Source organism: Thunnus maccoyii, chromosome 21 (assembly GCF_910596095.1).
Source record: "Thunnus maccoyii chromosome 21, fThuMac1.1, whole genome shotgun sequence".
Classification (NCBI taxonomy): Eukaryota; Metazoa; Chordata; class Actinopteri; order Scombriformes; family Scombridae; genus Thunnus; species Thunnus maccoyii.
The window spans coordinates 22030106-22052387 of NC_056553.1; the positions used below are offsets into that span (position 1 = coordinate 22030106).

The 22282-nt window shown below is 43.5% G+C and overlaps 1 protein-coding gene across 3 annotated transcripts; it reads right to left on the reverse strand.

The window, feature by feature from the left end:
* Nucleotides 1-344: 344 nt before the first annotated feature.
* Nucleotides 345-21495, reverse strand: jcada (junctional cadherin 5 associated a). Of its 3 annotated transcripts, none has more exons than XM_042399136.1 (5): nt 21399-21495; nt 11477-12011; nt 8391-9344; nt 3969-7579; nt 345-2662 (listed from the first exon to the last, which is right to left on the reverse strand). In XM_042399136.1, exons 2-5 carry the CDS (start codon nt 11851-11853, stop codon nt 2628-2630), a joined length of 4977 nt encoding a protein of 1658 aa, XP_042255070.1. In that variant the 5' UTR covers nt 11854-12011; nt 21399-21495; the 3' UTR covers nt 345-2627. The 3 variants fall into 3 exon arrangements, with proteins under 3 accessions (XP_042255070.1, XP_042255071.1, XP_042255072.1); XM_042399137.1 differs by lacking the exon at nt 21399-21495 and adding an exon at nt 21098-21392; XM_042399138.1 differs by lacking the exon at nt 21399-21495 and adding an exon at nt 20816-20976.
* Between the last annotated feature and the right edge of the window lie 787 nt (nt 21496-22282).

The following is a 22282-nucleotide window of genomic DNA, read 5'->3' on the forward strand; positions in this document are numbered from 1 at the left end:
TTGTTATGTTTTGTCTTGCTTCAAAGAATTATCTGTGGTCCACTGAGTATCATACTAAGTAACATTTGGGAACTTTGACTTCTTTATTTAAAAGGAAAAAAACACGTGGTTATATTTTGGAGAGCGAATCATAAAAGAAGTAGCATGTCGATATCAGCAACAAAACTTGTGTATCCTTGCAACAGTATTGAAATTTTTCACCCAGCCCTAGTTATGACACACATAAACCATACTTTCCCACCAACAATCTAAGCAGTAGCACTTATTAGGTCTATAACAGTTCAATGTTGGTCTTTGCATGGTATCATGTATAATACAATGAAAGCAAAATAAGAGACAAAAGGTTTCATGCAAAGACTTTTATTTATGAATACTCTGCAGTACTGTACAATAGCACACACTTGTCTCTATTTATGATCATTCTCAACGATCATTTCAAATATAGACAAATATTGTGCCTTCAAAAACAGTTCCCTTTTCACAATAATCTAAAAATACCTTGTTCTGTTTTAAATATGTAGCATAACTTCTGAAAATAAAATATACATTATATGAAATATAACAGTTGTTTATTGGATAGACTATATAGTACCAAATGCAATTATATGCAAATACACCTTCTCTGTGACTTCTTACGCATTTCATGCACAAAAAAAGAAAAAAAAAGATGCTGCGCATACAAAAGAAGCTGTACATACTTCTGTATGAAAATAGAAAATATCAAAGCAAGATGTGCACCAATAGTCTATATGTTACAAAGAACTTGCAGTACAAAAAGACCTACGAGAATGACCAGATAACACATTACCTGGAACACAGAGGTACAGGGACTGGGTTGATAACAGGACAAAAACAAAACTTGCGAGGAGCTTCCACTGATGAACTCGTGTCAGAGCTGCTTCCTCACAAGTCTATAACTGGATCCAACGGCTTCAACGTCACATACAGCTGGATCAAACAGGGCTTACAGACAACAGCAACAGTCTTGCAGGTGACAGGGTCAAACAAGCAAACCAGAAGTTGCAGTTTTAGCTTTGAATTTTGGTATTAAACCCAGTAAATGTTGATGTCCAATGCATAGCATAAAGTTTGGTTTGGTATGATTTTAAATTTCTTGTATTGCTACCCCATAAGTAAAGTGAGTGTAAACCAATTGCCAGTTATGCCCACAACTTATAAAGCACTGATATGTCAACATTAAATTACTGAACATGTTCAGATACTGTGATTAGTATTCCAACAGCAATGTTCTGTACAGCATCAATATTAAGCATATTTAGCTTAATATTCAATATTATTGCCAAAACAACTCCAAATGTTTCTCATTAAAGTAAAATGAATTACTGATGTTCAGTTTAAATGAGTTAAATTAGAATACTGAATGTGTTACACACAAATGAAGTTCTCCACAGAAACAGTGTGTACAAGGCACACTGAGATCAATATAGCTACATCTATCACTTCCTGCAAAAAAGCACTTCTGAAATCACACACAAACTAAGATGTGAACAAAGCAAACCACACGGTTAAATATAGACTTCTGTTAATGCCACAAAATATAGATTTTCTTCTTGAACAGTATGAGGATTAACAAAAATAACACTCAAATCAGACATTTCTGATACACGCTGCGATTGCTGATGCTGAGACTGACGGCACTGGAGAACAGGGAGGGTGCGAACATGAATCCCACCGGGTGTAATCTCTGAGTACTTGAGGAGATTATCAGGTGCTCACTGGTAACATAAAGCCAATCATCTCAGCAGTGCCAATCTAACACTTGTACCAAAAGAAAGAGCTTTAAAGCAGACATTTAAATGAGATCAGCTCCTTGAAAAGGAGACTTACTACTCAAATCATGTCACAAACGCCCTGTGTACGACGACTATATTGCTCTTGAGTGAAACTATTCAAGGACCACAGTGTTTCTCATTGCAATCCAGGCTCTCTGAGTACATTCTATATCACACAAGTATAAGAATAAAGAGCAGGGGGTTTCATTATTAGTAATACACCCAAAGACTACACTTCCAAAAATCTAGTCTTTTCTTAACATAGATAAGAAAATATACATTTCTTCAGCAATTAAATGTCTTAAATTGTTTTTTTAATACTCTTAATAAAATCTTATACCTCTTTCTTATTTACATTTGGTGTAGGTTAATACTGATTGTAATGCAATACTGTTGCCTTCTTTTGTATTTTTTCTGTTACATTTCATTTGTTTGAAGAGCAGAAGCACTTTTACATTCATATTTCAACACCAAAGCTCAGCAAGGAGCCCAAGTGCAGACGGGAATAATGACATGCATTTTTCCAAGAGCAAAATAAGACAACTTCAAAAGGAGGAAGTCTGCTTGCTTGAGCAAATAAACTTTTGAGAGGTGGACGGAATGGAAGGACGAGGTTGAGAAGGCCTGGAGAATTGGCACCAGCGGCACCTTTATTTGGCTGTAAAAATGCTCCCGCAGCACCAGGACAGTCAGTTTTGTGAGGAGTAATGTGTAACAATATTGGAAAGGTCACAGCTGACTAAGCTATGAGATGAGATGAAAGCCTTTGTTGTTGGAAAAAGCTGTTAACTCGAGACAGACAGATTTCCACAGTGGTGAAGGCAGAGTCAGAGGTTACACTCTCTCCACTCGACTGGGGTCGTAGGAGTCTGATGAGAAAAGAGAGGAAAGAAAAGATGAGACAACACAATTGAAAACAAGTCAGAATGATTGTATTTTCCCACAGAAGTGTGGAAACTAAAGGAACAGATCAACATTTTGGGAAATACATTTATTTGCTGTCTTTCCTGTAGTGAGATGAGAAGATTTATATTAATCTCATTTTTGTGTGTTAAGTATGAAACTGATGATGGAGAATTGGTTAGTCTAGCTTAAAGGTGCAGTTTGTAGAATTTAGTGGCATCTAGCGGAACAGACTTGGCAGAGATGGAATATAATATTCATAAGTCTGCTTTAATTAGTGTAAAATCCCATGAAAATAAGAATCGTTGTGTTTTCATTACCTTACAACGAGCCCTTTATATCTACATAGGAAGAGGGTCCTCTTCCATGGAGGCCGCCATGTTGCACCACCATGTTTCTACAGTAGCCCAGAACAGACTAACCAAACACTGGCTCTAGAGAGGGCCTTTCACGTTTTTTGCGAGTTTCATGGCCACTGTAGGTTCTCCTACACACTTGGAAGGGGAAGGGGAGGGGAAAGGGTATTCGGTTGGTTGCAATCTGCAACCTCATTGCTAGATGCTACTAAATCCTACACACTGGTCCTTTAAGTCTTAATAAAGACTAAAGGCAGGGGGAAAGAGCTAGCCTGGCTCGATCTAAGTGAGAAAATAAGCCTGACAACATGATGCATCTCATTTGTTTCATCTGTACACAGAAAGAAATGTAAGAACTATAATTTGTGGGTTTAGCTGGGTTACGTGCTGCAACTATTTCTTGATGAAAAACAGCTGGGTCCAGTGACTGTGCTCATCATCCAGAAATCTTGTCATTATTGTGAGATTGCCAGGTTTTGTACCATCATATCATAAGAGAGATGAAAACTCTTGGGTCCACCAAGTTAAATCTAATGCTTATGAAGACCCTTTTAATACCACATAGAAGGCAATTTAATACCTGTTTCACAACCATGCTAGCTTAAGTTTGAAAGTATGATAGAAAACCAGCAGGGACAATATTGCTTAGGATAGTCATTTCCCACTGCGTCCTGTCTTTATGCTAATGTTCGGCTAATCAAGTCTTGACTCCAGCTTCATACTTAACACACAGACATGACACCAGTATCAATCTTATCATCTTACTCTCCGAGGAAAAAAACAAACAAGAGGTGAACTATTCCAACAGAATAACAATCAACAATGCACCTATATATACAGTGGCTAATATCCATATATTGAACTATAGTACAACATAAACATATAAAATGGTTTCTCTTAATACTCTCACACTCACCTGAGACAGAGAGCATCTCCTCATCCTCCATATTTGAGGGGCCACAGGTCCCAGTGCTGAAGCTCAGTGGCAGGGTTATTTCTCTCTTGGGAACACTGCGAGGTTTAGGAAGCAGAGGAGGCTTTTGGAGCCTGGTGCGCTGCTTTGGTTTGGGAAACTTTTCTCCCTCAGCGTCTTGTGTTGCCTCAGCTCTGCTGACTTCTGCTGCATTCTGTCCATCTCTCACCTCCACAGGCTTTTCTTTGTCATCTTCCAAAATTTCCAACTCCACCTCTCTATCTAGCTCTTCTGTTTTTAATTCAACATCTTCTCTACTACCTTCCTTTTCTACCTTTAGTGCAATCTCAACATTAACCTCTTCTGTCTCCTCTTCTTGTCTTTGTTCTCCCTTGCAAATCCCTTCATTCTCTTCTTTAGGTTCACAATCTTCTTCAGGATCTCCCATCTTGTCATGTATTTCATGTGCATTCTCATGTTCATCTGGATGTTCATCTGGATTTTCCTCCTCCTTTCTTTCTCCTTTTTCTGCTTTCTTGTCCTCTTCGTCCTCTTGTTTCTCCACAACCTCCCCCTTTGTCTCTTCCTGAACCTCACTCTCCTCTCTGTCGCCATCTCTCTCTTCAGAATCAACTTCTCCTTCGGACTCTGAGCCTTTGAGGCTGAGGCGTCTTATTCGAGACACTGAGTCCAGCTCTTTCAGACGGGCCATTCTGTCTGGGGTTGACCTGCCCAGAGATGTAGCAGATGAAGAAGCAGAAGAACTTAGCTTATCTTGCAGGGATTCGATTAGTTTGCATGTTCCACCACGCCCCTTCTTTTCTCCAGTGCACATGCTCAGTGCTAGCTTCTCATCGGGGGAAACAGGCAGGGACAGGGGAAGCTTACTGGGTGGGAACTCAGGCAGGTCCAGTACTGCTGCTGACTGAGTCTCAGTATCTTGGTTGTCTTCACCATCGTGGCTGTTGCTGTGCTTTTGTCTGTCATCTTCTTCCTGGTCCAAACCTGATCCTGTCTCCTTTACCTCCTCTGTCTCTGCTCCCTGGACAATCAGGGAGTCCTCTTTGACTTGCTCACACATTCCTATCACCTGCTGTGTCTCTCCACCTTGACTTTGTAGTTTCTCAGCTACACTTGTGACCGTATCATCCTGGTTGTCCTCTGACTGTTTGTCAGCCACACCCAAGGCCTCCACTGGAACAGCTATACCTAAGATTCTGGCAGCCCTCTGCTCAATGGACTCATTTTCAGGGATGCCCTTTGCGCATTTGACCTCGTACAGCTTGCTGAGGTCCTCTGCAGGTAAAGCATTGGCCTTCTCCTGAATCAGTAAGTTCTCCAGGTGCTTATCAGCTATTGTTGACTCATTCTTATAGGTCAGAGGCTCAGAGATGCTATATCTCTCATCGCCATCACCGCCCTCAAACACAAAGGAAACCTCCCTTCTCAACCTGGTGACATGTGGGGAACCTTCACTCTTAGGTGATCTGTTGCTTTCACTCCTGGTCCTACAGATACTCAAACTGAGCTCACCCCTGAATTGTGGCATGTCGTCCGATTGAGCTTTTCTCTCAGTCTCCCCTTCAGCCTTAAGCTCTTGATTCAAATTGTGCTTGGGGCTACCACTTTTTTTAACAAGTGCTGTCCTGCTCTCCCATGAGAGCTGTAATGACTGACTAAGCTCCTTGTGATCGAGTGGAGATGGGACAGACAGTGAGCGCTGCATTGGCTCCCCGGGACCACCAGGAGTCTCTGTATAGACTGTTAGTCCCACATCCCTCAGCAAGGACTCTTGAGGGACTGGGATGTCCTGTCTATAGAGCCGGTTTGATTCACTGTGCGGGGACAGTGAGGACAGGAGGCAATTGTCTCTTGGGCCTGGGCAGGGGATTATGGATACCTCATTTGTCGATGGTAGGTTGTTTGTCTGTGGCCTGGAGAAAGCACTTCTCATTACCATGGAGTCTAGATCAGCAGTAGAAGCGAAAGACTTTGATCTGACTTTGATGTTGTTGGGTTTTTCCATGTGCATGGGTGGAAGACTGATTGCTTCCCTGCCTGGTTCTGGACCAGCAGTGAAATGTGCTCCTGATTTAAACCGGTCTAATTTCATCTTCACCCCATCTAAATCATCAATGCACTGACCCACATTGGGTCTCCTGCTGATGGTGTCTTCCATCTCCTTATTAATGCTCTCCAGTTCACCAATGGCATCACAGGGTCGTCGGTTTACTGGCTTTAAGAGAAACTGACCAAAGACCACTTGCTCTGCACTCTCTGGGGGACTGGAGTTGCTCTTCCTGGGAGAGGATGGCTGCAGGTCTCCTTGATCCCGGTCCTTGAATGGAGAGGATGGATCTTGTAAGGGTTGCAGCAACGGCGGTTGTGTTGGGCTGAGGCTGAGACGGGAAAAGGCGCTGTTGCTGGAGGGATGAAGGTTTTTCTGGCCAGTCATGGGGTACCCATAAGAGGAGCTACTGTCTGCCCCCATACCACTGTCTGTGGTTGTACTTGAGGCAGACTGAACAGGCTCTTGTACTCCAGGAGGGCTCTGGGGTTCTGGACTTTTCACCACTGTCAAAGGTGAGCCAGTCTGAGTTTCCTGGTTACGATATTGGTTTCCAGGCCAGGACCCAGCATAGCACAACTCTTTGTCTTCATTAGCTTGAAGTGCCCAGGCATCTATAATCTCCTTCCTTAGAGGAGCCCTCTTGTAATTCCTCATGGAAGATGTGCTGCTGGTGTGAAAGTGATAGTGGGGTTTGATGGGCATCTCGTTCACAGACTTGCTTCGCAGGTTCTGGGTCTCTTTGAGGCCTACAGCAAAAGTGTCTGTGTTGGTGACAGTCAGGCTTGGTATTGTCTCATTGTTGTTCTGATCTGCTGCTGAGTCTTTGTTAATGTTAGTCGGTGTGTGAACGGGGACAGACACAAGGCAGAAGATGGTCTCACTCACTCTTCTCTTGGTGTTCCTGTTGTTCTCTGGCCCTGATTCTGGGACAATTTTCTTTACTTGAGTGATGGTTTCTGCAAAGACCTGATCTGAGCTGGACCCCTGGCGAGATGATGTTTTTGTTAATGGAACCTGGAAGGCCGAAGAGGGTGATGGAGGAGGACGTTGGTTTTTGGGATATCTGTTGTTGCAGTTTTGGTCAGTTGCTGGGAAGTTATCGACAGTCTCTTTGTGCAAATTGCTGTGCCACCTGTTATTGTCATTGTCGAAGTCGCTAGAAGACGTCTGGTTGGCATCACCGGCCAGTTTGGCAGCGATGAATGGCCCCAATGGCGGGGGCAAAAAGGCACTGTCGTCGGATACAGGCTCCGACACGGTGACGCTGGGAAGCTCGTTGCGGATGTGGCGGATCTTGTCAGCGTCTGTAAGAGAATTACCACCCAGGGCTGAGGAAATGTGGCGGATGCGGGGGTCATCAAAGGGGATATATTGGACCCCTCCACCAGGGCGCTCCTGGGTAGTATACACAGGATAAAGCTGCTTCTGGCTGGACATGCTTCTCTCTCTCTGGGGATCAGGCCAGGAACCTGCTGGATGTCTGGTGAACCAGTGAGATCCATCTGGAGCCACCTGTATCTGCTGGTATAAATCCCCTCTGTACCTAGGAGTAGAACAACACAGTTGCAATTTATCTACATGACAACGAGTTAAGAAGACATACTGTATAGGATTAAAATAGGAGAGCAAAGGATATCAGAATAAATAAAGTGATATTAACCAACCTAATTATATTGCTCTCCTCCAATGTTCGCTTGGTGAGTTTACAGTTACTTTCACAAAGGTGTACTGAAGTGAAATGGCACTCCATTTCAGAGTACAACATAGAATATATCTTCATTGCACTGGACAGTTACATTTGCAAACATCAACAGATATCACCAGAGACCATAGAAAAAACACTGATCTCGAAAAGATTTGAGAATCTTCATTATCAGTGCATAAGATAAAATCCATTTGAGGAGATCTATCTGGATCTGGCTTGGGTCTTACATATATTACGTAGTCTCATTGCTAATGTACTGTAGGTGTAACATGACATAAGGGGCTGTACCATCTCTGGATACGCACACTAAGTGAATTTTCCTACAGCAAAATAAAATTTCTATGCTGAAATTCAATGATAATCTCCCCTTAAAGGTTTCTTTAAAGGTTTGGTATATGTGGATAATATATTTGGCTCTCAACAATTTATTTCTGTATTCTGCAACTCTCAGAGCTATACATTTCTTAACTAATATACAGATTTTGTCTACCCTTGACTACATCAATTAAAGAAATGTCTTTTAAATAAGGGCAAGGCTCAGCTGTCAGAGATGAAAAATTCAAGCCAAACACTAATAAACATTACAAATATCTTATTTTACTGATGAATTACCCATAACTTAGGTACCCTTGTAAATAGAGCAATTTACCTGTAGTCAACAGCAATTTCACCATATCCCCGGTGCCCCCCTCCCATCATAGGGGCTCTCTTATATGATGGGGGAGGGATGTATCCTGGAGGTCCAGAGTCCTGTGCAAAATAGTCCAGTTGCGTGTCACCTGTCCTTGATAAGGGAAGTGGTGTTCTATCCCTGGCCTGGGGAACAGCTGAGTCTCTCCCAGACAACACCTCACAGCTTCCCCTGATCTGCTGGTGCATTTCATAGGAGGGAGGTCTAGGGGGTCGGGTGAAGCGGGGCTTTGGTGTCATTAGGAGTTGGTTGGCGCTGGCTGGCCTGCCATTCTCCGGCCAGCGGGGTGCCCTGTAAAGGTTGTGGTGTGACAGTGGGTGGCCATTGACCCGCCTATACAGTTCCTGACCAGATGAGGCTATGTCCACATATTGCAGGCTCTCAGGCTGCAGCATCCTGGGCAGGGACTGGGATTTGGCTTTGGTCCTGGGGTGGACTACCATGCCCTCTGGTGTCCTGGCATGGAGCCGCTGCTGCTCCTGTGCCCAACGCTCACCCTCACTCTGTGAAAGCTGGCGGCTAAAGCTCACAGCTGGTCGCCACTCATCTGTCCCCAGGCTCTGGCACTTTCTTTCAGTTGCCATCCTCCACTGATGGAGAGCTGCCTCCCTCTCTCTCGAGCGGGCATGAGCCTGAGCCTGTGCCTGGACCTGGGCCTGAGCCTGAGAATGGGCCTGCGCCTGGGCTGCCCAGCGCTGCCTCTCCTGGGCTGCCCTCTGACGCTCCTCTGCAGGCACCTCTTGGCCTCTTGCTTGTTGAGGCCCCTCTGGCCTGTTGTAACCCCCCTGCGCTGCTCCATGGGGCTCTCTGAGGTCGGCATAGTCCAGCAGCACAGTGAAGTCCTGGCCTCTCCTTCTCCAGTAGGACACGTCCTTGGACTGCGACTGTGGACCTCTGCTGCCATCACAGAACCTTAGAGGAAACATACACAAGTAAAGGTGTCAGTATGCTTCAACAAAGTGTTTGTTAGATGGTCAAACAGTGTTTGAAGCCCAATACCCTCACAGCTTTCAGAAGTCATTGTGGTTTCTCCAAAACCAACAATCTGACAAGCACAGCCACTTTACACAGCATTTGGCCAGGTGTGATAAACTACACATACTGAAAGATCCAAGCACTTTGAAATATCAAAGCAATCACATAATCAAAACACTGACAAACAGCTGTTCAGGACCATTAAATGTCAACAAACAGGTAATATTGAAAGGAAAAGAGGCCAAATAAGTCTACAATGTGGACTGAATTCATATCCCACTAGATGGAGACAGATGACCATGAGTAGCAGTGCAGTGTCTGGTCATTGTGATTTTCTATGGGGTATAATGAACACATTATACAATGACACACTGTGGCTGTTAGTCCCGGATGTCCTCCAAGACAGATCAACAATTTAGAGGACGTTTCATCGACAATCTCTCTACTGGACTGTTCCTCAGCTCCTAATGTGAGAAAATGAGAAGCATCTCACTACACCAGTGTAAGCAAAGCTCCTATTATATCCCTGAGAGAGTGTTTGATGGCAGACCTGATGGGCTACAACAAGGCGCAGTGGTCTCTCGATGGAGCCAGATTCAGGCTATTTGTGGAGTGACTAACTGACAACGTAAACAAGACCGTGCACATGTGTACAGCCCCTTGAGGCTGAGGCCACTGAGCGTCCTTGACATTTCCATCCATGATCATCACTGGCCAGAGATGTTTGCTGGGGGAAAGGAGGGGGGGCAGCCATGCCAATCTACTAAATTTGAGGGCATCTCATGTAAGATGAGTTACCATCATTAGTCTAATTGGGTCTAAGTAGCACTGCCTAATGGGAGTGCCAAGATAGGCCTGTTCCTTATCTAAACTAAAGCTGCCAGGCAAAACGGATTTGGATGAGGGTAAAAAAAGAAGGATGAACAAACAACAGACAGAAATCACAGAACATATGTCTTAGCTATTGCCACATTCCCAATAGAATGCTCTGATAGCACTGGCAGAGCAGTGACATGAATATGCGGATTACTCGTCTCAAAAAATAAAACCAGAAATTGAAAAAAAACTAACACACCCACTGACTTTATTCAAGGTCATTTGACTATTTTCAGATGCTCTGTCACTGGCTGGTGGCAAAAAGGGATTAGGGAAAAAAAGAAAGTCAGCCACACAAAATGTAAGGAAAAAGGAAAAAAAAAAAATCTGACAAGCCTGTCTAATTGTGTGGACATGGGAACAGCTGTATTGACTTTGTCTCAGTTACAGCACACTAACCCCCAGAACTGGTGCAAATAGGCAAACTAAACAACACTGTTTTCAGGAAAAAACAGATTGGCTGCAGCCAGGCGATATCTGTGCAACTATCAAACGTTCCAACAGCCCTTACCCGAGAGGGTTTCAATTGCATAACTCCAGACTAAGCTAAATATAGCCTTTCCTCCATATACATATTCAAATGAACCCTATATAAAGCCTGTATTATTGATGGGGTATGCATTATATATTAAGGTATGATGCTTGTGAAACAGTGGAAGATGGCTGGGCATATGTTTGAGGGTAGAATCTGGAAGGGGATATTCTGACAAACCTGGCAACCTGTGTGTGTAAGACTGGGAATGCTTAAATGGGGGACATAGGTTTGCCCAAAAGCTGTTTTGATTACAACTCCAAGGTCCCGTGTGGCAGATTAAGACTCCAGCACACATTATCCCTCCTCCCATGCCCAAGACTTGATTGGGAAGAGGAGGAAAGAGGGGAATGGAGATGAAATGAAAGGAAGGGACACACAAGGGGAAAGACGGAAGCAAGAGAGAGACAGCAGGAGGGACTGAGAGACAGAGTGAGGCAGTTCTATCCTAAATGTGATGCAAAATCCCCACGCAAAACTCCTTGATTAGCTATTAAATTTCATGAATCTGTTCCATCAAGGCGCCGTAGTAATGAATGATTGTGTCATCATTCAATAAAGGATGATGTCAACCTGATCAGGGTGGTTGATGGCATGCAAAATGGTCAGTCAGACAGGAACACATCCCTACTCTCAAGGTACAGCACAGACTACATCTTACCCACTGTCTGAGGTCAGCGACTCTCCCAAGGAGTGGGTGTCAATCTGGTTCCGGCTCTCACCCTCCCGCCTGGACTGGCTCCTGTCCCTGGGTTCATTGTTGTTGCTGGGACAGCTGCTGGCGTACACTTGGGGCTGTCTGGTTCCACCACTGTTCCCATAGGGTGCACCGGACCCTCTTTCATAGCCATTCACTGTCCTGGGGCCAGGCCTGTTCTCCAAGATTTCATGATGTTTGCTGTAGGACGGTGGTGAGGACGAGGAAGCCTGGTGGGACGAGGATGCGGGGGCTGGGGTAGGGGTAGGGGTGGAGGAGGAGGTGGTATGCTTGGGCAGCTTGTATCCATGAGAGATGAGGAGGTCCTCCACGCTGTACATGGTCGCATTTGTTAATGCTGGTGTGTTTTCTTTTTTTCCTCTCTCTGCTTTTTTTTCTTTTTTGAGAGAGGAAGGTAGGTCGGTTGTCAAGGCGTCTCTGCTTCTTCCCTACGTGCAGCGGCAGGATCACCGGCACAGCTGCGCAGCTGAGGCCATCACTGGGAAAAACAGAGAGAGGGGAACGACATGAAGAGACAAGAAGAGAGACAGAGAAAAGAAGGTGACGGTAAAACCATTATCCCTGCTACCCGTGTCCAGATTTTGTCAAGGGTCCCAACACATATGGACAGTTGAGAGCTTGGAACAAAAAAGAGAACCCCCGAACCCAAATTCTGAGCCGCCACGACAAAACCGAGATCACCCGCCTTCCCAGCAGCCTTTCCCTCCCTCCTCTCTTCTCCAGTCCTCATAGCAACAACCCTCTTTCCATCTCACTCAGAAAGCGCCGATACCAAACCCGTCCACGTACAGAACTGTGGAAGACGGGGAGGTAAACAAACACCCTCGAAATGAACCCAAAATTACATGATCATCAGTGGTGACTAGAGTTTCTGTGGGCTGCTGGTTCTGCAGTGAAACCACAAAATGTCACTGTTTACACTGAGCTCCCGGTAGACTTCCATACAGTGGCTGCAAGGTAGCTGTTAGCAGCCAACCAGTGCTCATGTTTTGCATCAATGAGGCAACAGGGGGATTGTATTTCTCTCTGCTCACCTCCTCATCCTCTCTCGCTACATCTTTTTCATCTCAGAAGTATTTTCTGGTTATAGTCTGAAAGGACGACATTTTTCAGCCATGTGTCCTAAAAAATCTCTGTGCTGGATTAGGGTTTGTGTTTTCCAAAACTACTAAGTTCATTTCTGAATCTTCCAGAAATGTATATGACTGAAATCAATATAGAAAGTTAGTGTTGCACGGTATACTGATACTAGAAAGGTACTGCAATACCATGCTATTAAAAACAGTACTATACCCCATTTTATTAGTACCAGTACTGTAAGAATGTACATGTACATTTTTGTCAATAGTTATTTCTATTATTAGAAAATGTGCTCAGTATAGTGCAGACCTCCACCAAGAGGGTATATTAAGTCATTTGTGTTCAGTCTACTTTAGTGCACTACTGTAGTGTGCAGGCTAATAATCCTGGGTTTGAGCTTTATCATCATTCCAGACTTTCAGTTAATGTCATTTATGTTTATTATTTTTATACCCAATAAAATCATAGTTAACGCGTAACCTGTGTTTTCTACTACGAGCGCTGAGCTCGTAATAGAAAATAGGGTTATGTAATTTCGACATGGCTCCGCGTAGAATCCAAAGGAAATCTGTTGAGCTATCAGAGCACCCGTTATTTTCATTTCATTTCAATTCTTATTTCCCAGACGAAGCTACAACATCATCTCAGACTGGACGCGTGGAAACAACATCTCTCTCTCTCTCTCCCTCTTTGAGATGGTGAGAGAGAGAGAGAATTAATAAAAAAAACAAAGAATTTTAAGTCTCATGTTCTGTCGTTTAATATATTATTCAATTACTTTTCCTGATGTTTTAGGTTTTTGCCGTGGGATCATATCAGTATTGGCATCGAGATATTTAGGCAGGTATCATATCAAAATCATAATTTTGGTATCATGACAACACTATAGAAGGCACAGTATCAGAAATGAAAGGCATTGATATGATTCAACATGCTCCACATCTTCTTTATGGTGTGTGTGTGAGCTGAAATTATAGGAGACTAATTGAGTAGTCCATCAAAAGAAAATTAATCTATTTCAGTTATTTTGATAATCAATTTATTGATTAAGCATTTTTAAGCAAAAAGGCCAAACATTTAGTGTCTCCAGCCTCTTAATTTTGGTGGTTTTCTTACTCCTAATAATAGTAAATTTAATATATTTGGCTTTTAGACTTCTGGTAAACGAGTAATGTGAAATCATTAACTTGGGCTCTGGGAAACTGTGATAGATTGTCAGTATTTTATTATATTTATTTCAGATTTTATGAAGGAAATAATAATTGATAAGATTTTTAAGTGTTTATACCAAGCTTGAAGTAGTTGTTAATAGTAGTTCATAGTTGTCAAGGAATGCAATAAAAACTAAGTAAGGGACATTTCAATAAAAATGGGTAAACCCTAATGATCTACATAGCTGTAATGGGAAAATAACATTTGCTTTCTGTCCAAAACAACTATGAGTATTTGTATCAAGGAATGATGAGGAATTGAATTGATGATACCTAGGGTGCATCTGGTTATGATGTAATGCCCTTGATGAAGTCATGCTTGCTGCCTTGTCAACAGGACAGATGCTGCTGCAGCCCACTCATTCAATACTCTCCAGTGGAACAGACTGCCAACAACCTGGCTGTCCTTAATAAGAAATGGCATTCAGGAGCAGCAGCGTGAGACTCATTGCCAGAATCAAATGCTGTTCAGACAGTTTAAAAGCCAATCACACTATGATTGTTTAATGGTAGAGCCAAATTGGAGGCTGATGCAGCCTCACTGAAATGTATTCAGCTGCAAACAGATTAGCATTTGTTTTGCCTCTTAGCATTTGTTTAGCCATGGTAGCCCCGTAGAGATGAAAAAATCCATCTATAAAAGGAGTCCTCCTGACTCAGAGGGTAGCATCACTACCCTCTATATATCCTCCTGCTCCCTCCCTCCCCCTTGTACCTGAACCCTAGGATAGCCTACTAGGTGATTAACAGGATCCAAGACCGTGAAATGCCGCTCTCTTTGTATGTCTGGCTCTCTAATACGATTATCTTTTTCATTTAAAACCTTAAACCTGTTAGTTTTGGAGGATTGACTCTTGGCGCTTACCCAGTTAATACTTTTGTTGAGTTTAACTCTTTCCATTTGCCTTTTGAGTAATCTCCTCGAGGAGAGGCTAGATCTGAGTTTGCTCGGGAGGTTCTTGTGAACAATGTCAGTTGAAAACAATTGCTTCATTTGCGTCCAGAAGAGCATGAGACATACATAATTTTTAAGTGACTGTTATTTCACGAACTTTAGTTGAACTTGTGCTGGGCAACAGGCCAGTTGCTATGTTCAATAAATCACACAATATCTTGGAGATTTAGGCCAGCAAAATGAATATAAAATGGTAATATTTGTGGTTATTTGTCATTACAGACTATTCACCCAAACTAAGGTGATGAACAAGAATTTGTCCCTAAACTTAAAGCTTTTTCTTCTATACTTGACATTAGAAACCAACACCAAGTCTAACAAAGGTCCGACAGCGTAAGAGCAGCACACGTCAGCCTTTGAGATCAGAGACAGATTGGTATCAGCACCCTTTCCTTCCTGTAGATGAAGCCTATTCTTCCAAAAAGACCCAGGCTTACTAAAGTTAGCCTTAGGTCAAGAGCTATGTAAATTAATGTGATAATTCACCTTTGTTATAATATTTTGATATCAACCTGTCTTCACTGAACATACATATGCTATCTAATCTGTCTAAATCCTTAATCTGAGGCAATTGCTCTTGGTGTCATCACTAATGAGGATTATCGCCATCATCAGTAAAAGTGAGGATTTCCTCCTGTAAAGTGACCTGCCCTCATATAGTCCCCCAACCCCACCCCAATTCCTTCTTTCCCATGACAAGCTCCGTTTAAATACTGCTAATGCCGTTACGCAATGGAATTACCCATTTTATATCAAATAAAACCTCGGATTCAAGCAATGCTATGCAACAATGGTCGGCTTTCATCCCCGAAAACACAACAACATTGTATTTCGCTACAATGCCTTCTTGTGTGAAAAAGACTGGCATTACGGGCTCTTGAATTTGGCAACTGTGGAAAAAAGTGCAGATCTGCTGTATTTTTAATGACACAGCTCACTCAAAGAGAGAAATTAATGATATGGTTTATGGATAACATATGCTGCTAAGTAAGCTAAAAATAAATAGAACCACATGAGGGCTGGCATTTCCCTACCGACGACCCTCACACCAGCCTCATTTTCTCTCATTAGCCACTGTAAACTACTACTATAACTTCATTTACATATACTACACAGTGAAAGATGTGAGAAAGCCGCTTTTGAGGTCAAGTGAACTTCCATCAAGGCCACGGTTTGTTTATTAAAAACAGATACAAGCATTTTTAGCTGTGTGAGGGGGGCCTGTGCCTTTACTGGTGGCTACACCAGCGGCAGGCTGCAGGGGCATGACGGCCTGCAGGTTGACAGTTTGGTGTCAGCTCCTTATTCATGGCCCATCTGAGATGAGGCCATGGTGGAGAGGTGGGGAGGAAGGGAAGCAGAGGGACAGCATGGGTGGCAGACAATGCAGGACAGAGACCTAGATCAGGCCTCAGGGAGGACAGAACTGCAGTGTTAGAGGGTGTTAGTAAATGGTCCAGATTGCATGGGTTACAGGCCTAACATGGATAATTCAGACTACGTAAATGAACTTTAGTCTATGAAAGGAGACATAAAAAGTAAGACTTTCTGCATTGTGGTCAAAACAAATTGAGTAACAGTGATTTTTGTTGTCCTGAAGGAGACACAGATGTGTTAAAATAGCACATCCCTCTGAAAAATTAAAAACTACAAACAAAAACAAATCTGGATTTGACCAGCTCCAGTATAAAGGCACCACAACAAAAGAAATCTCATACGCCAGTGCCTGGAACCAAAAAGAGGATAAGCCCGCTTCCTAAAATATTCCACAAGAGCCGCACCTCTCCACCACATTGTTCCCAGTCTCCTTGGATCTACAACAACTGACCCGGGTGGGTGTGTACTTGGCTAGTCTCTGGCCTGCATCTGTTAGGACTGTGCACGCACAGGGGCTTCTCAGGGATGACAGCCCATCACATTCAGCAAACAGCAACGGTCCGCGGATTGTTTATCTATGTGACATCACTGTGTCCAGCGGAGAGGCCGTCTCTTCCTGAGGAAGTGCGTCGCTGTGGGGACAGCGGAGAGCCGACGGTGTCGCAAATGTTTCCAATCAGCCTCTCTGTGGGCTCCTGTTTGACCCGGGGAAACAAGTTGGAGGCCTGTGTTTGGCTGAGGCCGGAGGAATAAACAGCCAAGCAAACCTCGGGCCATATTTTACCCACACTGACCTCTAGAAAGCACAATGTTCTTGACTTCAGGTAGACAGTAACTCAGCAACATAAAGTGAGGGCATATTATCTGGGGAGCTATTATCTGCCCTTTGGACACTCACTATACATCAGAAAAACCCCACTGGACTCACGAGCCATGCAACTATAGTTCAGGCCAATTATGACCTCTTGCAACAATGAAAAATGAGGACTGAAAGTCTCTGGAACAGGTTTGTAAACTAAAAAAAACATCTGTTTAAATGTTGAGTAATAACAACATTTCCCTGTCCATTACAAAACAGAGCTCATCACCACATTGCAACCCATGTGCTTTTTCTAACATCCACGCCCTCCTGGTAGAGAGAGTAGCAACAGGCAGGGCCTGTGCATTGTAAGTCAATTACCTCATGCAGAAAGGTTTAGCCAAAAAAAACACCCACTTACATTATTTTGTTGAGCATATTCCATGGCAACAGTTGTTTTGCTTTTGTGAATGGCAGCTCACAGACAATAGCATGTGGGCTGCTAAGATATTCCCACTGCATTGCTTCAGTCTTAAACTTATTACAGTCAGACTCCACTGGCAGCGAAATCAAAGGCAGGATGGGGTGGAGGGGAGGTTGTTTTTATTCCACTATATTCCAACACATCACAGTCTGCAACATTATGGTCTGGTCCTGATTCATTTCAGACTATCAAAAAGTAGTCCAGCCAAACATTTGTCCTCCAAGTTTAATGCAGTATCAGTATTTCTTTCCAAAGTAAATTTTCAACAACTGGCTTCCGCACAAGAACTGTATAGCAAATAGCTCATTAATGCACAGGGCAAAGCTGTGCAGCAACCAATAACACTGATGATGTGAGGGTAATTATATCAATGGACTCATTTTCCATTGTATAGTCGGCTTAGCTCAGTTCAGCGATTTGACGTCATGAGATTTTCTTCAACTGAATGCATCCGATACATACTGTATATGTGGGGGAATATTCAGGGCTGAGCATTTGCTCCAGAACACAACAGCTCGTGCCAGCATTTGAAAATGATCACTGAGTATGAGTAAAAAAAAAAAAAAAAATCATAAAGGCAAGGTTATTAGGCATGCTAATCTACTGAGGCACTGTTCTGCAACACAGTAGGCTTCACCTGCACTGAGCTATTCCCAACCCATACTGTTTCTGAGCCTGCCAAACTAGCTTCATGGTAATTAGTGTCTGTCAAGGTCCGGGGCTTGCTAGAAATGACAGTGGCATGGTTTATCAGCCAGAAACACAGTGATCAAAGGGTTAGCACGCTCTGGCTTTCTGCTAATCAGATGTGGACTCTGCATGCGTCTTGCTCAATATTATAGAAGGAAAGGTGATACACAAACAGACAGTTAAGCTTGATATATCCAACATTAACAAACTGTTTCACCAGGACAAAATCCAAGAGACAACGCCACACCAAGAAAGCACAAGCGCATCAAGAGCACAACAGCAAAAGCAGAGTTGTGTTAACAGATGACTGTGAAGTAGATTACAGGTGGGATGAAAAAGCTCCCCCACACAACGTAGTTAAAGTGTCATGATTGACGGCCTGATGAATGTGGAAAACTGCTATGTAAACATGTGGAAATGAATGGTCAGGGTTACCTCAAGGGCTTAATCGCTGCATTGGCATAAAACTGACACACAGGAATCACAAAGCAGGCAGCTCAACCATCTGCCAAACATATGGACATCCATCGGCCAGCAGCCAGTCAGGATTGAAGAATATACACACCAACCGTTCATTCCATTTCATGCCACAGCCTTCTCGCTCTGAGAGGCAGGCACATTGGCAGATGTCAGTAGCTTTCACACGTTTCTGGCTGGCTTCATCCACCAGCCTCCTCCTGCCTGCCTGCCTGCGTCACCTCTGCTCTGACATCACATGTGACATCAGGCAGGTCCTCCGAGGGGATCCCTGTAGCCGGGCAAACATCAGATGACTTTCAACGGCTTCGGCTACAGCTAGCCAATGGCGGAAAAACTCATTTTCTTGATGCACTTGGCCTAGAAATAATGCTGAAGACAGACAGAGAATGTATAGAGAGAGGAGGACTGTCTGTCAAAGCTGCTAAAACAACCAAAGCATACACATAATGAGTGGAAAGGGAAGGTTTAGCCCTGAGATGCCAGACTGCCTGAAAAACCAGGAAGTTAGCCCACCTCTGACTTATCGCTCGCAGTTTGGACCTCTCCTGAAAGTTGAACTGGTGTGACTCATTTTGTAGCCGTGGAGGGCCCCTCCAGATTCGCTGACCAACCCTTTCCTCCACTGCTGGAAGGAATTAATGAGCTGCTTCCCTTCTTAATACGCTCCCCGTCCCACCACACCTCACCCCCCCTCAGGGCATCTAGCAGGGCCTTGTGTTCACACACACCACCCCAGTCTCAGGGATGTGTGAAAGACCTACCACATAACACACACGCACCCACACACACCTAAGATTCTTCTTGCCCTTTTCTGTGAAACTGCATGTTAGCTGGTGCTGGTCTGGTTTATATTTTGCAGTATTTTGGCTTTTTAATCTGCCAGCTGCTTTTGTCTACAAATCTTACATTCTCTGTCTAGAAAGTCTCTTTACTGACATTTACTAACAGCTTTCAATGTGCGCTCACTGAGCTATGAAAGATCTTTGCAAGAATAACAGATCACTCCTGGGCAATACCATAAATACTATAAATAACACTACCTAAAATAATCAGACCCGAGGCCACGACAGACCAACCAAAATAATAAAGTTCAAATCTGCCAGGATGAAATAGGATAACTACACCTGAACTTGAGATGACTGTACTCCGTTTGTTTTCTCCAGACATATTATAATAACTAAGTAATAAAAAATGCTTGAACTTGATCAGGTCAGGTGAAATCTTGCCTATGACAGTCTGGCCTCTAGAGGTCCCTAAGTGACAGTGACAATTCATGTGCAAGACCCTCTCAAATTAAAGCCATTAAGCAGTCGCAAACACTGTGACATAATTTAGGTTAAGGTATGAGTAAAGAGCAGAGAGGAGACGAGTGTTTTGTCCATCGAGCCTCGTAGGCTATTAAATATAACTACGCCTTAAAAAAACCCTTTAAGTTCAACACTCAGTATTGCAACGTTAAACATAAGCGCGTTATTTTTACCTGTTTTAGCAAACTGACAGCAGGACAGCTGCTCTGACAGTGTATTCATGCAAGGTCAGCTGTAAGGCAGTGCGTGCAGTAGGCTGCACTGGGGGGGGGAGAAGAGAGGTCAAGCAGCAGCCATCATCATGCAAACATGCTGCAGGTGTGACAAAGTGACAACATGCAAACATCAAAGCAGCCTAAACTTGGCAGACCATTTGCCAAGAGCAATTCACAGCTCGCTTCCATCGCCGTTTGGTGTTCTCAAGCATCCCACCACAACCCGAGAGCTACACATTCCTGCACCCGTGTGTTGCCATCATGTCGTTATAAAATTGATTGACAGGCTTGGCAAGATGCTCGACTCGCTGGTTCTGATGCAGATCGCTGCCGTAGCAGACTAGCCTAGCCCAGATGCGCGCAATTCACTGTGGCACGAAGAAAGCACACCGAATTCCCTTAAACATCTGTCTATTTTAGAGCTTGATTACAGCATGGATAGGTGTTGTCTGTTTGAACAAGACTAAAGACCTTGTAGGAATCATCTAGAGGTCCTTGGTTAGATTCGGCATATGAATGACCCACCATACAGTCCCATATTTCAATGACAGCTCAGTTTTGAAGGCTCACTGCTTACTGTCGCCCACCGCGGTACTGTGGTTGAAACACCACTGTGGAAATATAAGGCAACAATTCTACAAGTTATAATTGCATATAACTATTGGAGTAACATTAAATGCCTACCGAACAGAAGTCATGGTCCAAGTATTTCGTCTAGGTCTTAAATTGCTGTTCTACTCGGTATGAACATTTGCTCGTAAGCTAGGACATATAAAACTGCGTAATTTGGATGGAGTTTGGCCTCTCTTCCACAGCAGAGACAATTGCACGTAAAGACGCTAGCGCTAGCCTGGCTAATCTTTAACCTTCAGCTGATAGAAGCGCGTCCACAGATAGTGGCAGTCGTCACCACACACACTTCAAGTTAGAAAAAAAATAAGGACCGCCATCCTTCCACTCCTTCACCTTGTAGTGTCGCGGCCTGAGAGTGCCACAGTACTGTCCTAAATCCTCTAATCCCGGCAGAGGAGGCAGGGACAGCCGGACAGGAGACAGCCGAGGTAGCTGGTTTGGCTTGGCTGCAAGTTGAGGGACCGCTGGAAATGTTGAACGCAGAGCAGATGCGACTCTCAGCCTCTGTCTGCTCCTCACAGCAGCTCGCCCCCACAGCCGACCGCATGTGTCGTGAAATGTGAAAAAAAACACAGAACACCAAGAAATGCCAGAAGTAAACACGGTGTATCCTTCGACCTGGAGCCACTTTTACCTGTGAAATACGTCGTTGCGTTGCCGCCTAGTCCCCGGCGCTCATCCCTGCCGCTGCTCTGGACGGACTGAGCTCGGGTCTGTGAGGGAACAGCCCCTCTACACCACAGCACAGCACTGAGGAAACATCCCTCTGCTCCAGCGGGGAGGCAGCTGGATGCTGCTCAGCATTAAGGTCACTTCACACTAGCATTTCACATCTATCTATCTTGTCCTTAACTAGGCAGACTGCAGAAATTAAATTCTTATACAATTTACATACTGTAATTACTATGACACATATGATTGATTTATATCAGCATGATTAATGTCAGCCCATAAAGGTTGATTACTTGCAAATAAAAATGTGTGTAAGCTGGCCATCACCTCTACACATCCTTGATTGTGTGTATGAAAATGTATACAATATATACAGTATGTCTAGTTCAAACTACTGTAGAAGAATTTTAATGATGATGTATTTATTCTACCCCAATTCCAAACTTGCTTTCTTTTTGTTTACATATGTAGAGCTGGTGTATTTTTGAGTGATCATTTCACTCTTTTGCAATGTTTTACAGACCAATTAATCTATTTATTGAAAAAGTAGTCAGCAGATTAATCAATAATTAAAATAATTATTAGTTGCAGCCCTAAACATATTTAGAGGATAATGTTGGGTCACAGTGAACTCTATACCTGATAAAGATTGCTTCAAGGGGTTTATTTTGTAGAACAAGATTCACTGTGGACTTCTAACATTATTATTATAAAAAGCATTTTCAAGAGTTGATCAAATATCTGGTCATTCACACTTTTGTTTTGGTTCTCCTGGAAGTTTTGCCAAAACCTACGTACGCCCGTCTGGCTCCAAGCCCTCCAAGCTGAAAGTTGTACTCCCTTTCC

Bases quoted from the DNA above. Each gene is read 5' to 3' on its own strand.
- jcada (XM_042399136.1), bottom strand. From the start codon at position 11,853: ATGTACAGCGTGGAGGACCTCCTCATCTCTCATGGATACAAGCTGCCC. The intron at 9,345-11,476 runs GTAAGATGTAGT...GTTTCCTCTAAG, and splicing joins TCGCTGACCTCAGACAGTGG to GTTCTGTGATGGCAGCAGAG. The intron at 7,580-8,390 runs GTAAATTGCTCT...TTCTACTCCTAG, and splicing joins GAAATTGCTGTTGACTACAG to GTACAGAGGGGATTTATACC.